The 19,975-nt window shown below is 47.0% G+C and overlaps 1 protein-coding gene across 3 annotated transcripts in view; it reads left to right on the top strand.

Annotated features, from left to right (window-relative positions):
- The window catches only part of PAX5 (paired box 5), a 179,047-nt gene that overhangs the window by 91,555 nt on the left and 67,517 nt on the right, over positions 1-19,975 (top strand). For all 3 annotated transcript variants that reach the window (XM_018052180.1, XM_018052183.1, XM_018052181.1), the window contains one exon: positions 16,706-16,835. In XM_018052180.1, the coding sequence (XP_017907669.1) occupies positions 16,706-16,835 (130 nt within the window). The remainder of the gene's footprint in view (positions 1-16,705; positions 16,836-19,975) is intronic.

Raw genomic sequence — 19,975 nt, 5'->3', positions numbered from 1 at the left:
CCTCTAGATACCAAGATCCAGGGACTCTCAAGTCCCTTGCAGTTGGTCCTCTGTATCCATGGATGCAGGACTCACAGATAAGGAGGGCTGCTTGTACAGGTATTATGCTGTCTAGCAGATGAGGAAGTTGGGGCTTAGAGGAGAGAGGCAGCCAGTCTGAGATGCATGGAGCTGGGATTCTCTTCCAATTGTGTCTGCCTCCAGAACCTGCAGGCTCACACTCTGCTCTGTTCACCATCCCTCATCTGTGCCTTTCTAGTAGCCCACAGCTGCCTTGCAATACAGCTTAGAGTTTATTGGACATTTTCACTCTGTTGCTCACAGGTCAGTGGTACCTATGCTTCTATGCCCCGTCCTTTCTTAATTCCTCTGGGTCTGTGTCTCCATTTATCTCACCTTAACCTATTTTCAGGTTCTTCTCATCCACTCCTTACCTGAGCCAAAGATTGTCTCCTCTCATTGCATGTCTTTTGGGTATTTCCTGAGCACTTGCTCAGGAAGAAATTGCCAATCACTGCCCTCATGGAGCTTCCATTCTGCTAGAACAAAGATAGCTTCTGACTTGAGGCCTGGGCTTCTCCACGTCCAAAGCCAATTCTCCCCACACTGGGCTCTGTGCATCCCGGCCTCTACAGTTTACTGGGACAGTGGTGTGTCCTGTGTCCCCCTCCTCCAGTCACCCTGGGATGTCACTGTGGGCTCTGGACAGGGCCCCGACTGCTCCCAGGGATCGTGCGCAGGCGTGATTTACCGCACCTCCCCGCACCACATGTCTTTAAAATTACAGTGCCCATTTCCTGCTGAAATAATTTCCACAAAGAGTGGCTCCTATTACTGCAAGAGGCGTGCAGACGTCATGATTTATTATTATTTATGGTCCCAAGGCCTTGTTTATGCAAGACGGGTTAGGTGCGTGCGATAGAAATGCCATTATGCAAATGACATTGAATGTCCTTACGGCGCCTAAATAATTTTTGTGTTGGACGATTAAACCTCATCTGTTATTGATATGGGCTGCAGTCGGGCTATTACAGAGTCCCAACAGTACTTACTCCCAGTAATGGGAAAATTGAGAGAGAGAGACCAGCACAATTGCCTCAAGTGGGCCGTGATGGTCTGGAAGGAGTAGAACATCTCGGAGGTCCGCGCTGAGGGAGCCCGCAGACTCCTTGGATAAATAAGGAAGGCTGCGCCTGGCAATAAATTAAGCCTTGGGTTTGAGTGGGTGCCTTGAAGAATTTGTGGCCTTCCAGTAGCGTGATTTAGCTATTTGATTTAGCCAGGGGGCTAGGCAGCCCCACCCTGAATTCCAGGGAAGCCTGTGAGCAGGGAGCTGCCAGCGTGGAGGGGAGGGCACAGGAGGAGGGTGACTGCCCCATGACGGGGCATTCAGTCTGCTGTGCCAACCTCTCGCTGCCTGCTGCCTGGCCCCTGCACACAACCGCCTGCCTTCCAGGGTGCGCGCGCATTCTCTCTCTCTTGCTCTTTCTCTCTCTCTTTTTTTTGACACAGCTGTGAAGTCCCATTTTGATCAGTGTTGATAGCTTATGAATTCCAAAATTGACAAAATTTACAGAAAAATGAGGATAATCCATCTTCCTTAGCAGCCTGTCAGGAGCTGGCCATACTTCATAATCTCCAATTACAGATGCTATTTTCCGACATTTACATGCAGATATTAGAACCAAATGAAAATGAGAAACAAAGAGAGAATGGAAATGCAGCTATTTATATGTATAAAAGACAAACAGGTAAATTCGAGACATTTAGATTGGATTTGGGGTCCCTTTAGGAGGCTTGGAAAGAGACAGCTTTGAGCACGTGGGGTTTCAGAATAAAATGGTAAGACACTGGGCCTCTCCAGGCCTGTCCGTGGTCTGGCAGATTGGGTTAAAAAACAGCTCAAGTTTGCTGGCTCAGCTGGAGACGCTTGATTTGGGTGGGGGCACGTGGGACACCCCTCCCCCAGGGTTTTAGGGAGTCCCCTAGGAAGCACTCAGAGCTCATGCTAAGCCATCAAGTACTCATACATTTCACAAGTGAGTGGGTTTAGAACCTACAGTATTTGTTTTTTAAAATGGTGAGCGTGTGTTGGAGTGGGAGGTGGGGGAGTAGGCAGGAAATGCCGCTGGAGTCAGCTCCCTCTCTGAGGCAAATTTCAAAAAGTTGGTATCTTCTGGTGACCAATTCATAAAGTCCCCCTGAGTAAAAGATGCAGGAGGATACCACTGTTTGTCAGAGGGCTCTAGCCAGGTGCACAGAGGGTTGTACCAATAAACTTTAAAAATGCGATATAAATAATAAAATTAATGGAGAGAGAAGGAGTTCTGATATATGGATCATCCACTTCCTTCTCAGCTAATCTGGCGAGAGAGGAGGGCCTGGGAGGAGGCTTTGTAATGAAAATGTTCTTCCCATAAAATTGAAGGGAGAACAGCCTTGTTGCCCTCGCAGCTGTATGTGGCACTGGCTTCTGGAAAGCTGGGGATATTAATTAGCAGTGCTTTGGATTAAACTCTTCCAACCATGTCGGATGGTATGATTTTTTTTTTTTTTCTCTTTGTGAGCTTGACATGGATGGCAGGGAAGAGTCTGCCTGGGTTTTCCCAGCTTCCTGTTATTACTGAACTTTTCTTTTTACATGGGGGAATCAAATCTCTTCTTCTCCTGGAAAGGAAAATGAGAGATTTCAGGGTTTTCCTAGGCAGTTGGGCAGAGAGAGGGTGTTCTGTTGGAGCAGGCAGAGGAGGTGGAGAGGGTTGGATGGGGAGATGGGAACGTCTCTGCCTTTGGCTTGAAAGCTTTTGTTTATTTGTGGTAAGCCTCTTTCTAGCCAGCGATTTTATATTATTTGAAGTTTGATATGTGGTTGAGAGGCGAAGGAAATAAAACCAGGAGGCTAAATTTAACGTATGTATGTATGTATGTGTGTGTGTATCTGAGAGAGAAAGGAATTGTTAAAAACCAAGCTCAAACCAAGCCTTCAGAAGTATGTTTGTTTACATCCAGTCTCAAGGCCAATGGCTTGCTTGCTTAAATAAACTGTAGGTATTAGCACAAAAAATGGTTATTATGCTTTCTTTGCAGGTATGAAATGCAAGATTCATGAAATTAACACATGACTGAAAAATGCAAACATATTTCTAATAATTAAAAACAAAGGCTCTTAAGTTAATCTTCATAAAGAGGCGAATAAACAGAAACACCATTGTTATTGTGCTAGTTTTGTCCCTATTATTTACATAAAAGTATTAATTTACACAGAAAAGCTTCAGCCTAAGCCTAGTGCCTCCTTCCTTTTGTTTCTCGTTTTTCTGAAACCAGAATGTCTCCTTCAGTAAAGAACACAGCTCCTGAACCAAGCAGTCTGACGCCTGATGTCTCTCTTCATAGTGCAATGTTACATTTTTGTTTCTTTCTGTTATTTCCCGCGCGTATGAAGATTATTCGCTAAGGCCATCATCAGTCTGAGCACGGCTGTCCTCTGAGTTTATCATTTTGGCTGCCCTCTGAGATGAAGTGGGGAGAGTAAAGGATGAAGTTCGTACCATTGTTGGCTGAACCCACCTAGAAGCATTTCATACTGGAGGTCATTCTTGAGCCGGGATGAGAAGGCGTGGAGAGACAGGATTGGAGGATAGGAAAGGAAAGGGTGCTCGAGGAGGAATGGGCTTGTCACAGGTGGAGTTTCATGAAGCCTGTGAAGATGCTTTTGGATTGGCAGTCGGTCTCCCTGTCCTGGGCCCTGTGGCATCGTGGGGGAGAACACAGACTGTGGGATCCGACAGGACCTGAGTCTAACCCCGCATGCAGCTCCCTCCACTCTGTTCTCAGCTTTCCCATCCAGACCAGGATCGGGTTGATGAAGGTGGTGTCTAGTGGAGTTCAGCATCTCAGGCTTGGAGTCGCACTGCTGCAGGGTGATTCAGGCACATTATTTTGGTCCCTTGTGCCTCATTTTCATCCTCTGTAAACTGGGAATAATAATACTTACCCATAGGGTCATTGTAAGGGTTAAATAAATTAATGGGTTTTAACACCTAGAGGGCATCCCAGTGGCTCAGTGGTAAAGAATCCTCCTGCAATGCAGGAGACCTAGGTTCGATCCCTGGATTGGGAAGATCTCCTGGATGAGGGCATGGCAACCCACTTCAGTATTCTTGCCTGGAGAGTCTCGTGGACAGAGGAGCCTGGCAAGCTACAGTCCATAGGGTCACAAAGAGTCAGACACAACTGGGCACGCACGCACGCTTACGCACGCTTACACACACTAACACCTAGAGCAGTAGCTGATGTGTAGTAAGCATCCAACAAATATGAGTACTCCTGACTTATCCTGTGTCTGCGGGTTTAGGTCAGAGATGCTAGAATCGTCTGAGTTGGAGTCTGAATTAGCTGTGAGGGGCCTGGTTCTCTCAGCCTTCTTTTTCCGACATTTCTCTTGGCAGTGTCTGTTTGGCTGTAGCAGACCTTGGTGACAGAAGGAATGCCCTCCCGAGACTGCCTGTTTACCTTTTCAGAATGTTGCCTGATAGAAGGTTCTTCCTGATGGGGAACAGAAGGGGCAGAGAGAGGACCTTTGACCTGAGGAGTGTGTATTTGTGTGTGTGTGTGTATGTGTGTGTGTGTGCACACACACACATGCACGTCACCGCTCAGCGGTGGCAGGGCAGTGGTGGTGGGGAAGGGCATCCAAGCTCCCCTCCCGGCCTCCACCCTATTAATCCTGCACTACAGAGGTCTTTTGTTTCTTTACAGCCGCATGGATAGCCTTTCTGTCTTCCTGCATTTGGGAAATAAATCCAAAAGAAAGTGAACTATGAGCATCCTGGGATGTCCCCCACTCCTGTACCGGGTACTTAAGGATGGAGGACATCCCTTTGCATGCCCCACTTTCAGGCCCCTTGGTAGCCAAGAGGCATTCCTTTGGTGGTAGTGAGCCTCCCTGCCCTTCTCCTTTCCCTGTAGCAGGATGGGACAGCCAGGCCCCATCATGAACCGCCTGGAGAGAAGTTGGTGGAATTTGGCTGCTCTGAGAGTTTGTTTTTGGAAATCTCCCTCCTCTTTGCTACATCAGGATCTGGATGGCAGAGTCTGAGCAGACCCTGGCAATTCCCAAGGAGGGAGTCCTCCTCTCCGTCCTCCACACAGTTCCCTCCCACTGCGTCTTCTTATCATTCAGGAAGCCTTGGCTGCTGGGTCCTGGCTCTTGTCCTCCAGAAGTGGAGCTCTGTGCTTCAAGCCTTGTCATTTCTTCTCTTGCATTTGGGAGGACAAAAGCCACAATGCTCCAAGCCCAGGGCCTTCTCTCCCTGCTTATCTTACAGATTTCTTGAGGTTCAGGGTGGACCCCAGAATCTTTTGTTCGTTCCCTCTCTCCCTTGCTCAGCTTCATTCAGGATATGTCCCGCCCAGCCTACTGTCCCAAATCAGACTGCCCGGACGTGCCTCCTCATCTCAGAGGGAGAGCAGATACAATGTCAAATGACTGGGATCAAGTTCAGTCGCTCAGGTGTGTCCAACTCTTTGCAACTCCGTGGACTGTAGCACATCAGGCTTCCCTGTCCATCACCAACTCTAGGAGCTTGCTTAAATTCATGTCCATTGAGTTGGTGATGCCATCCAATCATCCTCTGTTGTCCCCTTCTCCTCCTGCCTTCAATCTTTACCAGCATCAGCATCTTTTCCAATGATTCAGTTCTTTGCATCAAGTAGCCAAAGTATTGGAGCTTCAGTTTCAGCATTGGTCCTTCCAGTGAATATTCAGGACTGGTTTCCTTTAGGATGGACTGGTTTGATCTCCTTGCTGTCCAGGAGACTTCCTAGAATCTTCTCCGACACCACAGTTCAAAAGCATCAGTTCTTCATCTCTCAGCTTTCTTTATAGTCCAACTCTCACATCCATACATGACTACTGGAAAAACCATAGCCTTGACTAGACAGACCTTTGTTGGCAAAGCAATGTCTCTGCTTTTTAATGTGCTGTCAAGTTTGGTCATAACTTTCCTTCTAAGAAGTAAGCATCTTTTAATTTCATGGCTGCACTCACCATCTGCAGTGATTTTGGAGCCCAAGAAAATAAAGTCTGACACTGTTTCCACTGTTTCCACTCTTTCCCCATCTATTTGCCATGAAGTGATGGGACCAGATGCCATGATCTTAGTTTTCTGAATATTGAGCTTTAAACCAACTTTTTCACTCTCCTCTTTCATTTTCATCAAAAGGCTCTTTAGTTTTTCTTCACTTTCTGCCATAAGGGTGGTGTCATCTGCATATCTGAGGTTATTGATATTTTTCCCGGCAATTTTGATTCCAGCTTGTGCTTCATCCAGCCCAGCATTTCTCATGATGTACTCTGCATATAAGTTAAATAAGTAGGGTGACAATATTCAGCCTTGACGTACTCCTTTTCCTATTTGGAACCAGTCTGTTGTTCCATGTCCAGTTCTAACTATTGCTTCCTGACCTGCATACAGATTTCTCAAGAGGTGAGTCAGGTGGTCTGGCATTCCCATCTCTTTCAGAATTTTCCACAGTTTATTATGATCCACACAGTCAAAGGCTTTGGCATAGTCAGTAAAGCAGAAATAGATGTTTTTTAATTTTCATGGCTGCAGTCACCATCTGCAGTGATTTTGGAGCCTAAGAAAATAAAGTGTGTCACTGTTTCCATTGTTTTCCCGTCTATTTGCCAGGAAGTAATGGGACCGGATGCCATGGTCTTAGTTTTTTGAATGTTGAGTTTTAAGCCAGCTTTTTCACTCTCCTCTTTCACTTTCATCAAGAGGTGATAAATATCCCAAACACAGGGTGGTGAAAATCCTGGGGGAATTCAGGGAAGAAAATGATTTATTTCAACCAAAAAGACTTATGGAAGAGATGGCATTGGAGCCGGGCCTTAGAGAACAATGATTTGGACCGGGATGAGGATGGAAAACAGAGTGAACAGAGGCGCTGGGTGGAGTGACTGGGGTGCTCAGGAATTAGGACTAGTGCGCTGTGGCTGGAGTCATGGGTAGAGTGTCGGAAGTAGGTAGATCTGAGTTGAAACTGGAAAAGCAGGTTGGGATTTGGATTGGGGTCTGTATGGTTTGGGTCAACATTACCTGGAGGCAGTGAGGAGCCTGGGAGGGTTTATAAGCACAGAGCACTCCCTTACAAATAGCATACTGGTTAGGGGTGGGAGAAAATGAATACTTCAAAACAATCATATGCACAATCACTTTCCATTTCACTTGAGCTTGTGGTGAGTTCTGTATTGACTGTGAGACCAGCATGAGTTAACCAGGCAGTGAGGTGACAAGAAAAGCAGAAGCAAGCTGCTTATGCTATGAGAGGACATTCGTTGGAACTGGGGCCCCAGAGAGCACACTCATGACCAACGTGGGGAGGCCTTAGCACTTTGTGGTAGCCAGAGCTGTGTGGCCACCAAGTGGCTGCCTCAGGAAGTGGGGAGTTTCCTATCACTGGTGAGTTTTGAGCATCAGCTGAAGATCAACCTCCATAACCCCCGAGCTCTCCAGGGTCCTGAGATTTGGTTCACTAAGATTCTCTAGGGCTTCTCTGATGGCTTAAGGAATCCTCCTACAATGCCGAAGATGGAGGAGCTGCGGATTCTATCCCTGGGCTGGAGGAAATGGCAACCCACTCCAGTATTCTTGCCTGAAAAAATCCCATGGACAGAGGAGCCTGGTGGGCTCCAGTCCATAGGATCACAAAGAGTTGGACATGATTGTGCAACTGAGCACACACACACACAAGTTTCTCTAAGTGGCCATGGTCGGAGAAGGGGGCCTCCAGATGAGTCAGTGCTAGAAAAGTTTCTCTGGGACAGAAACCAGAATATCTGATTTCATTCTCCTCCCTGGGTTTTCCCTCCTGTCCCCACCACCTGCGTGTCTGGGGATGGACTGGAGTGACGCCTGGCATGCTGTAAATGGAATAGGTAGAGATGAGTCAGTTAAACCTTGCAAATCTCTTCTTGGAAGCCCCTTGATTCCATTGCAGACCATGTTGACCAAGTCATGGACACAATTCTAGAGAACCACATGAATAATGAGCATGTCTCATTCATGCCTAGGGTACTTTCTGATGAATCAAAGCATTTTTCTGTCACTTACTGTCTCAGTGACCCTGGGAAGCACCTCGGATGCTGCTGGCAGAGCCAGGCCATGGTACCTGTCCCAGTTCATTTGGCTCCACAGGCATTTATGTCACATCTGTTCAGAGCTGGGCATTGGGCCAGGAGCTGCTGTCACAAAGATGGAGACACAGCCCTATCCTCATGAAATTCACACTGTGGTTGGGGAATGAGGGCCCTTAAATAAGGAAGTGTACAATGCAGAGTGTTACAGTGCAGCTGTAGGGATGTGCATGCACTTTGGGGTTCTAGGAACACAGGAGGGGAAATCCAGGAGGGCTTCCTGGAAGAGTGAGGCCATTCAGAATTCTTGGCAGTTCTTCCCCTCTGATAATACTGGCAGTAGCACTTTGTAGATTATGGAGCACTTTTGCAGGTGTCATTCATCATCCCTCCTTTCAGCAAAAATTTCTTTTTCAAGTTTGATTCATCTTCTGTTTGGTTTAGTGGAGATGAAATGCTCAAAGTTTATTGTTTTTTTGTGTTTCTCTTTTTCTTTTTTAAAATTAAACTTTTTAGTTTGAAATAATTGTAGGTTTACATGCAGTGCTAAAAGAATAATGTGGAGGGATCCCATATACCCTTATCCAGTTTCCTCCAATGATAACATCTGGTAAAATCACACTGGGATATCGATGTTGATAAACTCACTGGGATACTGGCCATGAAGATGAAAAAAAAAAAAAAAACGAGAACAAAAAGGCCTGCCCTCAGAGAAGCTGACATTCTTATCACTTCCTGTATGCCTGGTCATGACCCTGTGCTGTAGGTCATGTATCCCCACGTTGAAGATGAGAGAAGGGGCCGAGAACGTGAGGCGCCTGGCCTGGCTCCGCGCTGCACGAACCTTGCCTGTGGCAGACTTGAGCCCTGTCCTCCTCCTCCTGTCCGCAGAACTGGCAGGTTCCTCAGCCGCACTCCTGCCTGTCATCAGGCCAGGCCCTGGGCACACGCCCCCCCACTCCAGCTCCGTCCTCCTCTGGGTAGGTGCATAGTTGAGCAGGTGTCTGGTCCCTCAGGTGGGGGAGTGGTTGGCCTGGCTCTGGCCCGTCTCCCGAGGGCCGCCTCGGGCCCAGCGGTGAACCTGGAGGACTCAGCAGGTGATGGGGAAGCCTTGTGGTGGCCCCAGGAGGCCAGCTGAGGCAGCAGCCCCGCAGCCTGCCCCCCTGCACTGCCCTGCTTCGCGCTGCCCTCCTTCTCACGTGTCTGTGTTTCTTTTCTCCTCCATGCTATGGCAGTGGTGCCCCGTGCTGATGAGACAATACTTGGTGCAGCCCCAGGCAGTCCTTTTCCAGGTAATTTCCTAGGGACCCAAGCGACACCAAGCACACACCTCCCTGGGGCGCGCGCCGCCTCGAGTCCCTGCTGCGAGCCTGTGGCCTTCCCTGCTGCCTACTGTCCAAAGTGTGGTCCCTCTCCTTATCCTGTGGATCTTCACTGTCGCCCCGGCAGGCAGGCGGCGGAGGGTTAGACTTGAATCTCGCTTTATTAAGGAGGAAAATAAGGCTCTGAGAACTGGCCCGGCTTGCCTGAGGTCACACAGGTGAGACAGAGGCAGGGCTGGGGAGGAACCCTGTGTTATTGCTCCTAGTTCACTGTTCTTTCTACTACAGGATCAGCAGCTTTATTTTATGCAGATAAAAATTAGCTAAGAAGTCCGTTCAGCTCCCTCAATCAGTTTTTCCAGGTTAGAAAAGATAACCCTGAACATCCTTCTGGCTCAGACATTTGAGAGTGCAAGAGGAGGTGCGTACCTGGTGCCTACCTGGTGGGACTTGAACTTGAGGCCTCTTAGGGGTCTGTGGCAATAGGTGAGGACTTTTTTTTTTTTCCTCAATAGATATTTTATCAATCAAGATGCAAATACTAAAAATATGGAGCCCACTCATCTAAACCACGCTTGACAAATGATTGCCTATCTTTTTTTAACTTTTTATTTTATATTAGTGTATAGTTGATTAATAATGTTGTGTTATTGACTATATACCAATGCAAAATCAGTTCAGTTCAGTTTAGTCGCTCAGTCATGTCCAACTCTTTGTTACCCCATGGACTGCAGCACGCCAGGCTTCCCTGTCCATCAGAAGAAAAGGTTTAAAAAAATAAATTAAGTCACACGAGGAGAGACTTTTCTCAGAAAAAAAAAAATTGTGTTAGTTTCAGGTGTACAGCAGAGTGATTTAGTCATACATATCCATGTATCTATTCTTTTTCAAGTTCTTTTCCCATTTAGGTTTTTACATTATATTGAGCAGAATTCCCGGTGCTCAAGGATAGGTGGGTCCTTGTTGGTTATGTATTTTAAATATAGCAATGTGTACATGTCAATCTCAAACCCCCAATCTATCCTTCCACCCCATCCCTTCCCCCCTTGGTGACCATAAATTCGTCCTCTAAATCTGTGAGTCTGTTTCTGTTTTGTGAATAAATTCGTTTGTATCAGTTTTTTAGATTCCACGCGTAAGTGATATACAGTATCTGTGTTTCTCTGTCTGACTTACGACCCTCAGTGCGACAATTGGTAGGTCCGCTCGTGTTGCTACAAATGGCATTATCTTGTTCTTTTTAATGGCTGAGTAATATTCCATTGTATGTATGTACCACGTCCTCTTTATTCATTTGTTTCTCAATAGACATTTAGATTGCCTCTATGTCTTGGCTGTTGTAAACAGTGCTGCAATGAACAATAGGAGGCATGTTCCCTTTCAGACTTTTTCTCCAGATACATGCCCAGGAGGGAGATTGCTGGGTCATATGGTAACTCTACTTTTAGTTTTTTAAGGAACCTCCATACTGTTCTTCATAGTGGCCATACCAATTTACATTCCCACCAACAGTGTAGGAGGTTCCCCTTCTCTTTATACCTTCTCCAGCATTTATTGCTTGTAGATATTTTGATGATGGCCATTCTAACTGGTGTGAGGTGATGTCTGACTGTAGTTTTGATTTGCATTTCTCTAATAATGAGCGACATTGAACATCTTTTCATGTAAGTAGGCAGAGAAGTTTTTACCCCAGTTGGTTCCATTGGAGTGGACCCTCTGGGACTTGCTGTGTTGTTATTCAGTCTCTAAGTCATGTCTGACTCTTTGCAACCCCATGGACTTCAACATGCCAGGCTTCCCTGTCCTTCACTATCTCCTGGAGTTTGCTTAAACTCACGTCCATTGAGTTGGTGATGCCATCCAACCATCCCATCCTCTGTCGCTCCCTTCTCCTCCTGCCCTCAGTCTTTCCCAGCATCAGGGTCTTTTCCAGTGAGTCAGCTCTTTGCATGAGGTGGCCAGAGTATTGGAGCCTCAGCATCATTCCTTCCAATGAATATTCAGGGTTGATTTCTTTTAGGATTGACTGGTTTGATTTTCTTGCAGTCCAAGGGACTCTCAAGAGTCTCCTGGCACCACAGTTCAAAAGTATCAATTCTTTGGCTCTCAGCCTTCTTTATGGTCCAACTCTCACATCCATACATGACTATTGGAAAAACCATAACTTTGGCTGTATGGACCTGTGGCTTGCTGACCTCAGTTTATTTTCTTTCCTGGGTCATAGTCAAGAACAGAACCAAGGAGCCCTAATGGGAAGGGAGCAGAAGCACAAAATCCACAAAAAGAACTCCAAAAACTTGTAAAAGTAGGAATGTGGAATACAACTGTTGCCTGCAGATGTTGGTGGCTTGACAGCCAATGGAGGGAGGGTGAGGGGTTGTGTTCCCAAGGGCATGGGTGCACCAACACAGCCCCACTGTTCAGCCCTTGGCTTTCCAAACAACTATGAGATATGGAAATAGATGCCACTGTTACCAGGAAAAGAGGCACCAATCATGGGTTCCCTCTTTCCTTGTCTTTCTCCTGATCATCCCTCCCATCTTTCTTTTCCTGTCATTCTTTCTACCTCTCCCAGCCTCCACTTTCAAAAAGGACTTGAAGTATCCTGCAAAATAAACAATGACCTATATCTACATTAGCTAAGGCTGAAAAAGTTCAGAGATTATGCAGAGGAAAGACTAAGATCATTCTACAAGGTGCCAGCAATGATACACTTGTGGTGACTAAGCTCTGAATTTGTCTAAGCTTCCTGGCAACCAAGGCAAAGAAGGATATGTAGGTTTTCCAATGTCCTTGTAGTAAATTTTTTTTTGGGGGGGTGGGTGGGTAATGAATTGTAGAAGACATTGACATGGAATTTGAATGTTCTAATGGGAGTGTCTCTAGAGGAATTTTTTTTAAGTTCTTTGTATGGCTCTTTTCTTTTATTGCCTCTAATCAGTGCTGAATGCCTGATATTCTGTCCCAGAACAATGAAATCACTTCCTCATGGACTACACCTCATGGTAGACAAGGACATTGTCTTCTGGTCACCTGACTTGTTGAGGGGTAGAGGTGGCAGGTTAGCATATTATTTCCAACTCTTGTTCACACCCTCCCCAGTTAACGTTTGGATTTCGTGGTGAATATCATGCTCCTGGATCATGCATTCATTCATTCAACAAACACTTAGGGGACTCCCAGGCTACTTCCTGCTCTGTGCTCTCAAGGCAACCTGGAGGGAGATAGACAAACAGCCAGTATACATGTTGGGAAGTATGATAATAGAGATCTGTGCAAAATGACATCAACTGTGGGAACACAGACAAGGGAATCATGATTTCTTTGTAGGAATGTGGGGTCCGGGAACGGCTGCACCAAGGAGACGACATTTGAACTGGGTCTTGTGAGTTTAAGTGGCTGAGTGAGGTACACTTTCCAGGCAGAGGTAGGACAGTTCCTGGAGTGGCTGAGGAATAGACAGTGGAACGAGGGTCCAGGGACCCCAGGAGATGAGGGAGAAGGCAGTTGCCTCAAAAAATCACAGGCAGCTCAGTGGGACAGAGAATGGTGAGAAATGGGGGAATAATTACAAAGCAAATGAAATGACAGCATCCCCTGGCTCATGCAGGAGCAGAGCAGGAGCTATAGAACCCCACCAAAGGAGAGAGATTGGGCTCAAGCCCTGTGAGCAGGAGGTGGTGGGAGGCACACGTGGTAAAGGGCAGTGACAGCTGGCTTATGAACCCAGCTGTCTTCTCAGCCCCAGCTCTTTTAGGGAAGTTCATTGCACCTTCTGGCAACCTCTGGTGCTTGAGCAACTGGATTTTTGGATCTCCCACTGCATGTCTTACACAAGTTGAAGATTTTGTGTCTGGAAGAGATGATTCAAACCCAAATGCTGAAGTGGCTGAACAAACCTTGATACTGAATTTACTGACTAAAACAGAATCAAATAAAAAGCCTCTTCCATCTCGATATTAAATATGTTAAGAGGCAGGGTTGGCCATCCTCTGATTATTTTCTTAAACCCGGTTGGCTATGCTTCCTTGGGAAATAGAGGCTTTCTCTTGTGGACACAGCTGCCCAGCCCAGGGTCTAGGAAGCGGGCAGACCTGGTAGTGGGGTAGGGAGGGGCACAGGGGTGCCACTCGTAGCCAAGATGCTGCCTGGTTCTCCTGAGGATAAGGGTCACTCATTTGTTTGTTCACCCAAGTGTTCAGTGTGCAGGCTCTTCAGAGTCGAATCCCAGCTTGTCTACTTTTTCATCTGGACCTCTTCCTCCTGCAGCTGTTGACACGTGCCTTGTTTTTGGATCACTCCCATCTCACCTCTGAGCTTTCTTTCAGCTCTACTCAGCTTGGGGGTCAGGAATTGCTCAAGTCCAGGATAAATAGCAGCTTGCCCAAGAAACATTTCCCTACCACTTCCTGTGCCGTGTCAATGAATGGCTCTGTGCCTTTGTCCCTGTTGGATGGAGCTTCAGGACCACGTGTCTTTTCCCTTGAGATGTGTGGATAAAGGTCAGAGAGCATGTTTGGTCCTCACATGCCATCTTGCACACACAAAAAAGCTCAATAAACACTAAGCATGCACTATGCTCAGACCTCTACTAGGACACAGGAACCTAGGGAGATGATAGGCACTGTCCCCATCCCAGGATCTCAGAAACCCCAGAGACCCTCACAGAGACAATTTGACCTGGTTTTGCACGTGGCAATGCACTGAAGGAGAGCTTCCAATGAGCTTTACATCTTAATTTTTTAAGCAAATTAGGAGGCTAATGCACGAACAAGTCCCATTCTGTGCTGGATAAAGTCTAGACAGTGACCTTTACTCAATAGCTTCCTGCTGCCTGGAATGAAGACCGCTGGGTGAGACCTACAGCCAGAAATATATTGTCATCTCTACCTAGTACACACATATCCACTTACATCGAAACAAAGAATGATGAAACAGGATTTACTTGTTCTATGTGAGAGACTCTTCTGTTCTAGTCGACTCTGTTTTCCATTTTAAAGGTTAGTACTAGCACAGTGGTTTCCTACCTGTTGAAGGGTTAGGACACAGTATGAAAATCGTTAGGGTAATTGTCCAGATTTTGGAGTCAGATGGACCCAGGTTTGCATCCTGGCTCTGGCACCTAGAAGCTGTACGACATTAGGAAAACACTTTCCTCCTACGTTAGAAGTCTCAGTTTCTTCATCTGTACAATAGGAATAATGTAGACCCTACTACATGGGGGTAAGTGTGAGGATTAAATGGGATAACACAGATAAACGCCCCTGGCATAGAGTAAGTGATTGACAAGTGTGAGCTTTGACATAGTTGTGAATATTATGGTTCTTATTGTCCTTGTGCTGCTCTGGACTCCTGCTTCCTGGGGAGTGGTAGTCAGAAAGGACTTCCCGGAGGAAGAAGCACTGAAGCAAGGCAGCGGGTTGGCCAGGAATCACTACTGTCCTCACAGTGACCAGAAACTCTGTGTGAGCATCCCAGGGGCATACATTTTCTTTTCTATGAAGGGCAGACTTGTTCCCAAGTCTGGACCATGTTAGATGCTTTTGCCTTTCACATTTAGGTCTCTAATCCACCCAGAATTGATTTTTGTGTCTGGTGTAAAGTAAAGATCCAATTTCTTTTTTCCCTCCTTGTTTCTGAATGGATAACTGGTTCCCCTGCGCTGTTTATTAGAGTCTCATCCTTTCCTGCTGATTTGTACATCACCTCTCTCATATATCAAGGTTCCATACATGCACAGATCAGTTTCTGGACTTGATTCTGTTTCATTGGTTGATTTATCCATGCCTGTGCCAGTCCCATACTGTCTTAATTATTGCAGCTTTATAGTGATTCCTGATGTCAGGGAGGCCGGTCGCCATCTTGTCCTTCTCCTGTAGAAGCCCCGGGGCTGGCTCCAGGCCTATGCTGTTCTCTGCACGTTGCAGAATCAGCCTCTGCTGGAGACAGATGCAAAGTCCTGGGAGCTCTGGACAAGAATCCATCTCAGGGTGCCTGGACCTGCAGTACCTCCTGGACACATGGCTGCCACCCACCGTGCTCACCATTTGAGCTGCCCTGGAATTACTTTCTAATTCATTTGCAGAGAAAAGCACTAGGGATGTGCCTGAGTCTTCGTCCCCTCTGCCTGCCACTTGCCCAGTGACTTCTCTGGTTTCCCTCCCAGTGACTCAGTCCTTATCACCCTTACCCAGGGAGCCTGTAAACTCCTTTCACTAGACTGCTTGTTTCCTTGTCCTTGTCTGCTAAGGACAGACAGAAAGGCATCATCCATTGGCAATGCCAGGGTGATGGAGGAGACTCCCTGCACCAGAGGTTGGCACAGCCAAATTCTTTGGCTTGGGTATCTGTGAATAATTTCTTTACCTGAAGATAGGCCTGGGATTGAGGTGGGGAATGGGAGGAAGAGACCTGTCACTCTTGCTGTAGTTCTTCCTGGAGTGGGAAGACCCATGTCGGCAGCTTCACAACCTTTCCAGTGACCATTCTGGCAGTGGTGCCAAGGACATGACACTTCACGAGCTCTGGTTTCATGCAATGGCTTAAAGAAAAGAGTAAGACTCATGGGCCAAGTGTACATGATTGCAGTGGACTTGGTAAATCAGTTTTCAGCATATTGGTGTTTACATGCTTCCAGAATTCAAAAACATTTGCTTTGATATGATGGTTTTGGGGGGAGAGTTTATGGTGAACCATCTCCTGTTGACCCTGGGCAAAGCCCTCGTCCCCTTGGGTCTCAGTTTCCTCCTCTGTGAAATGAGGGTTTCAACTAGGTGATGACCCAAATTCCCTTTAGCCCTTGTTTTTGTGATTGTACACTTGTGGTTTAAGAGCACAGAAATGAGAAACTTTCCTTTCCAGTGTCTTGGCTACAAGATTCATGTTTCTGCCTCGCTTTGGTTATAGATGCCTTCCTCCTTGCATAGAGGAGGTTGGTTGTCCCTGGCTGGCTGGGGCTGAGGGAAGGGAACCTGCAGGCCATGAAGAAGCAAGGTTTGAATTCTCGTGAAGCTGCAGTGAATCTTGTCCACCTCCTCACTTGGAGGGATGTCCTGATTCTGGATACCTGTCTTGTTCTGTCAAGCTGAATGTGTCCTCTCAATACTGGGGATCCGTGAGCCCCCCAGGAGCCTTGATGCTGTTATGGGCTAGCTGGCTGAGCCCAAAACGTGGCAGCGGTATTTGGCTGGAATGCTTTGGAACCTCCATGCTGAGACATCTGTCTTGTTTCCTCTTTCAGACCGCCGATTATTCCACCATGGCCTCGCTGGCAGGAGGGCTGGATGACATGAAGGCCAACCTGACCAGTCCCACCCCTGCTGACATCGGGAGCAGTGTGCCTGGGCCGCAGTCCTACCCCATTGTGACAGGTGAGGGCACCTGGGGTGTGGTGGGGCAAAGGGCGAGTGGCAGGGAGAGAGGGAACGTATGTGATGACAAAAATGGCTTCTTGGTGCTTTGGGGCTTGACAGGGGCCGTCTTTCTTTTAATGAGGTTATGAGGTTCTGGAACAGGTTGGGGGCCTGAGACATGGCTGTAGATGCTCTGATAGAGCCAGAGGAGAGCAGGAGCAAATGGGCAGTGGGCTGGGGGCTGGACGGAGCAGGGAAGCCTTGCATCAAGGGGCTGGGTGATTTCGGGGCCCCTGGGACCTGGACTGAAGTGTTCAGATGGCTGGGACTTAGCTGGCCGGGAGAAAGGCAGTCCTGGTGGGCTGTAGCCCATAGGGTGAGTGGGATTCCTGGTAGATTGCTGCCAGGAGTTTCAGGTTTCCAGGTGGAGTCAAGAAGGACAGGAGGTTTAGACTACCTTTCTCAAAGACCAGTTGCTTGAGCTGTCAGTGTGAAGATGAAGCGTGTGGGCACTGGAGGCATGCTGCTGGACTTGAACTTGTGGTAGCTGCATATTCTTGAGGAAGTTAAATAAGAATTCTGGCCTAATAGATGGTTTTTTCATCAGTAAAATGGTGCTAGCACCTACCCCATGGTGTTGCTGTGAGAATTAAATGCTGCAAACACATGAGCTGCTTAGACTCTGGTCTAGCACACACAAGCTCCAAATACGGCATGATTATTACTCCTTGTGAGGTGGCTGGTCACATCAGGCTCGCCGCTAGGTAAGGGGCTGGACCAGAGGGGTGGGACAGGAAGACCAGTCCAGACCCTACTCCAGCAGCACCAGGCTAACACGGATGGACAGACTCAGCCACCAACTCTGGGAAGATGTCTGATTGGACAGGCAAGAGGCAGTCCTGGGTATTGAACAGACAGTGGGAGGCTGGGGGCACTTGGATGAGAGCCTAAGGTAGTGGGATGTCTCTGTAGACTGATACACGAGACACAGGAAGCAGTGACAGAAACAAGGGGTTCTTAGAAATGTGAGTGCGCTGTGGTTGCATCAGGGCTGGATCTGGGTTAGAACTTTGGGAAATTACTGGATGAGGCAGGCTCTCTACTAGCTTCATGGAGGCTCCTAGGCAGGGCAGGCCCAGCTCTGAGACTGGAGCTCGTGGGGCTAAGGTGAGAGTAGCCAGGGCTCTTTTTGCAGATCCGGGTACCATGTGGAGATCAGTTAAGAAGCAAGAGTGACTTGGTCCGCTGTCTGCCTGAAATGGGGCCAGAGCCTGGAGGGCAACTGAGCCTACAAGGGATGGAGTGTCAGTAACGGAGCAAGGATCTATGGAGAACCTCAGTCAGAATGAACTGAGGTTCATTCTTTTACTAACATCACAGGTGTCCCATGACTCCTCCCCCTTGGGTCATGAGGGTCTGTGAGAAGATCTCTGACAGCATCCCCATTTTACAGATGCAGAAACCAAGTCTCAGGGAGAGGAAGTATAAAGGCGAAGGGAGAGAGGTAGAGCTGGCCTTCACAGTCTCCTGGGTCCTTATTCTTTTCAAAGAAGTACAAATAGTTGGATAGGTAGGGGTGATAAAGTAGAGAGAAGCCTGGACTAGTTAATAATAATAGTAAGTCACTTTGTCTAGTAGTTATGGAGTTCCAGACCCTCTGTAAGGTGAACTCGTTTTACCCTTGGAGGAGCCCCGGGAGGTGGGTACTATTATATCAGATCCATTTCTTAAAAGGCTGGGGCAATACGTAGCTTGCCAGAAATCACAGCTAGTGAGCAGCAGAGATAAAATTGAAGACCCGGCGGGTACAGTCGGCCATTCTACCACACAGATAACCTGGGGCTAATCCTAGAGCCCTCACTTCCTTGCTGTGACTTTGGTCCTGGTCTCTCAGGGCCCTTGTGAGGATCACGTGAGATCCCTGCGGGGCCTGCTCTGCAGATGGAGGGTTTGTTATTGGGTTTGGGGTTCATGGGTTTAGGCAGATCACAGGAAGACATATTCTACAATCTGCCCAAGCCTATTTAGATGGAAGGTAATCCAGTAAACGTTGAGACTGTGGTTGTATTTCTGAGACTCTTATCTATTGATGTGGCAAACTGGTAGTCAGTTGCCCAAAGGGTTAACCTAACCCACAGATTAGAACCATGTCTGAAAACAGATATGGTTAGTTGGGCCCACGTAGGACTTTTTATAAATTTGAGTCAACATTAAAATTTTTTTAATCTGCATCTCTGGCTCTTTTGAAAAATCAGAAGATCTGGCCATACTGGGTGGTATTCCTACATGGTCGTGGAAGGTGGAGGATAAGTGGCAGCAGCCCCTCAAGACAGGGCCTCCACCCACCTGCTTTCTCATTATCTTACAAGCCTGATCTGGAAAGGAATTTGAGTTGAAAACCCTCGCTGCAGAAAGTGAAAGTGAAAGTGAAGTCGCTCAGTCATGTCCGACTCTTTGCAACCCGTGGACTGTAGCCCACCAAGCTCCTCTGTCCATGGGATTCTCCAGGCAAGAATACTGGAGTGGGTTGCTATTTCCTTCTCCAGGGGATCTTCCCGACCCAGGGATCGAACCCAGGTCTCCCACATTCAGTGCTTAAAGCTAGCTGGGTGCTTTAGCTGTTCAGGGTCTGCAGAAGGCCAGTCTGGATGTGAGCTGAGTCTTTAGGTTAAACCCTTGACCAAAGATTTGTTTGTGTTTTGATCTGTCTATTTTAAAGTCACATCATAGAGCAGAAAATGAATACAAATATAAATATCTCCATACATAAGTCAGAATTACACATAATGTTGAACTATTAAAATTATTCTAATTATAAATATGTAACACATATACAATAGTATAATATTATAAATTATACCATTAGCTATTATATATTATATATATTATATTATGCCATTATAATTTATAACCGTTAGCTTTCTTGTAAGTAAACAATAGCTAGCTAGAAAAATAAAATAGGGGAAAACATTAACAACAGCACCAAAATAAAAAAAAGAAAAAGAGAGAATGCTGAGGAATAAACTTAACATTAAAACTCCACTAAAGGGTATAAAAGAGTAAATGGAGGGACTTCCCTGGTGGTTCAGTGGCTAAGCCTCTTTGCTCCCAATACAGGGAGCTTGGGTTCAATCCCTGGTCAGGGAACTAGATCCCAC

Source organism: Capra hircus, chromosome 8 (genome assembly GCF_001704415.2).
Source record: "Capra hircus breed San Clemente chromosome 8, ASM170441v1, whole genome shotgun sequence".
NCBI lineage: Eukaryota > Metazoa > Chordata > Mammalia > Artiodactyla > Bovidae > Capra > Capra hircus.
The sequence above is the reverse complement of the archived record's forward strand: the minus strand, read 5'-3'. Positions and strand labels throughout refer to the sequence as shown.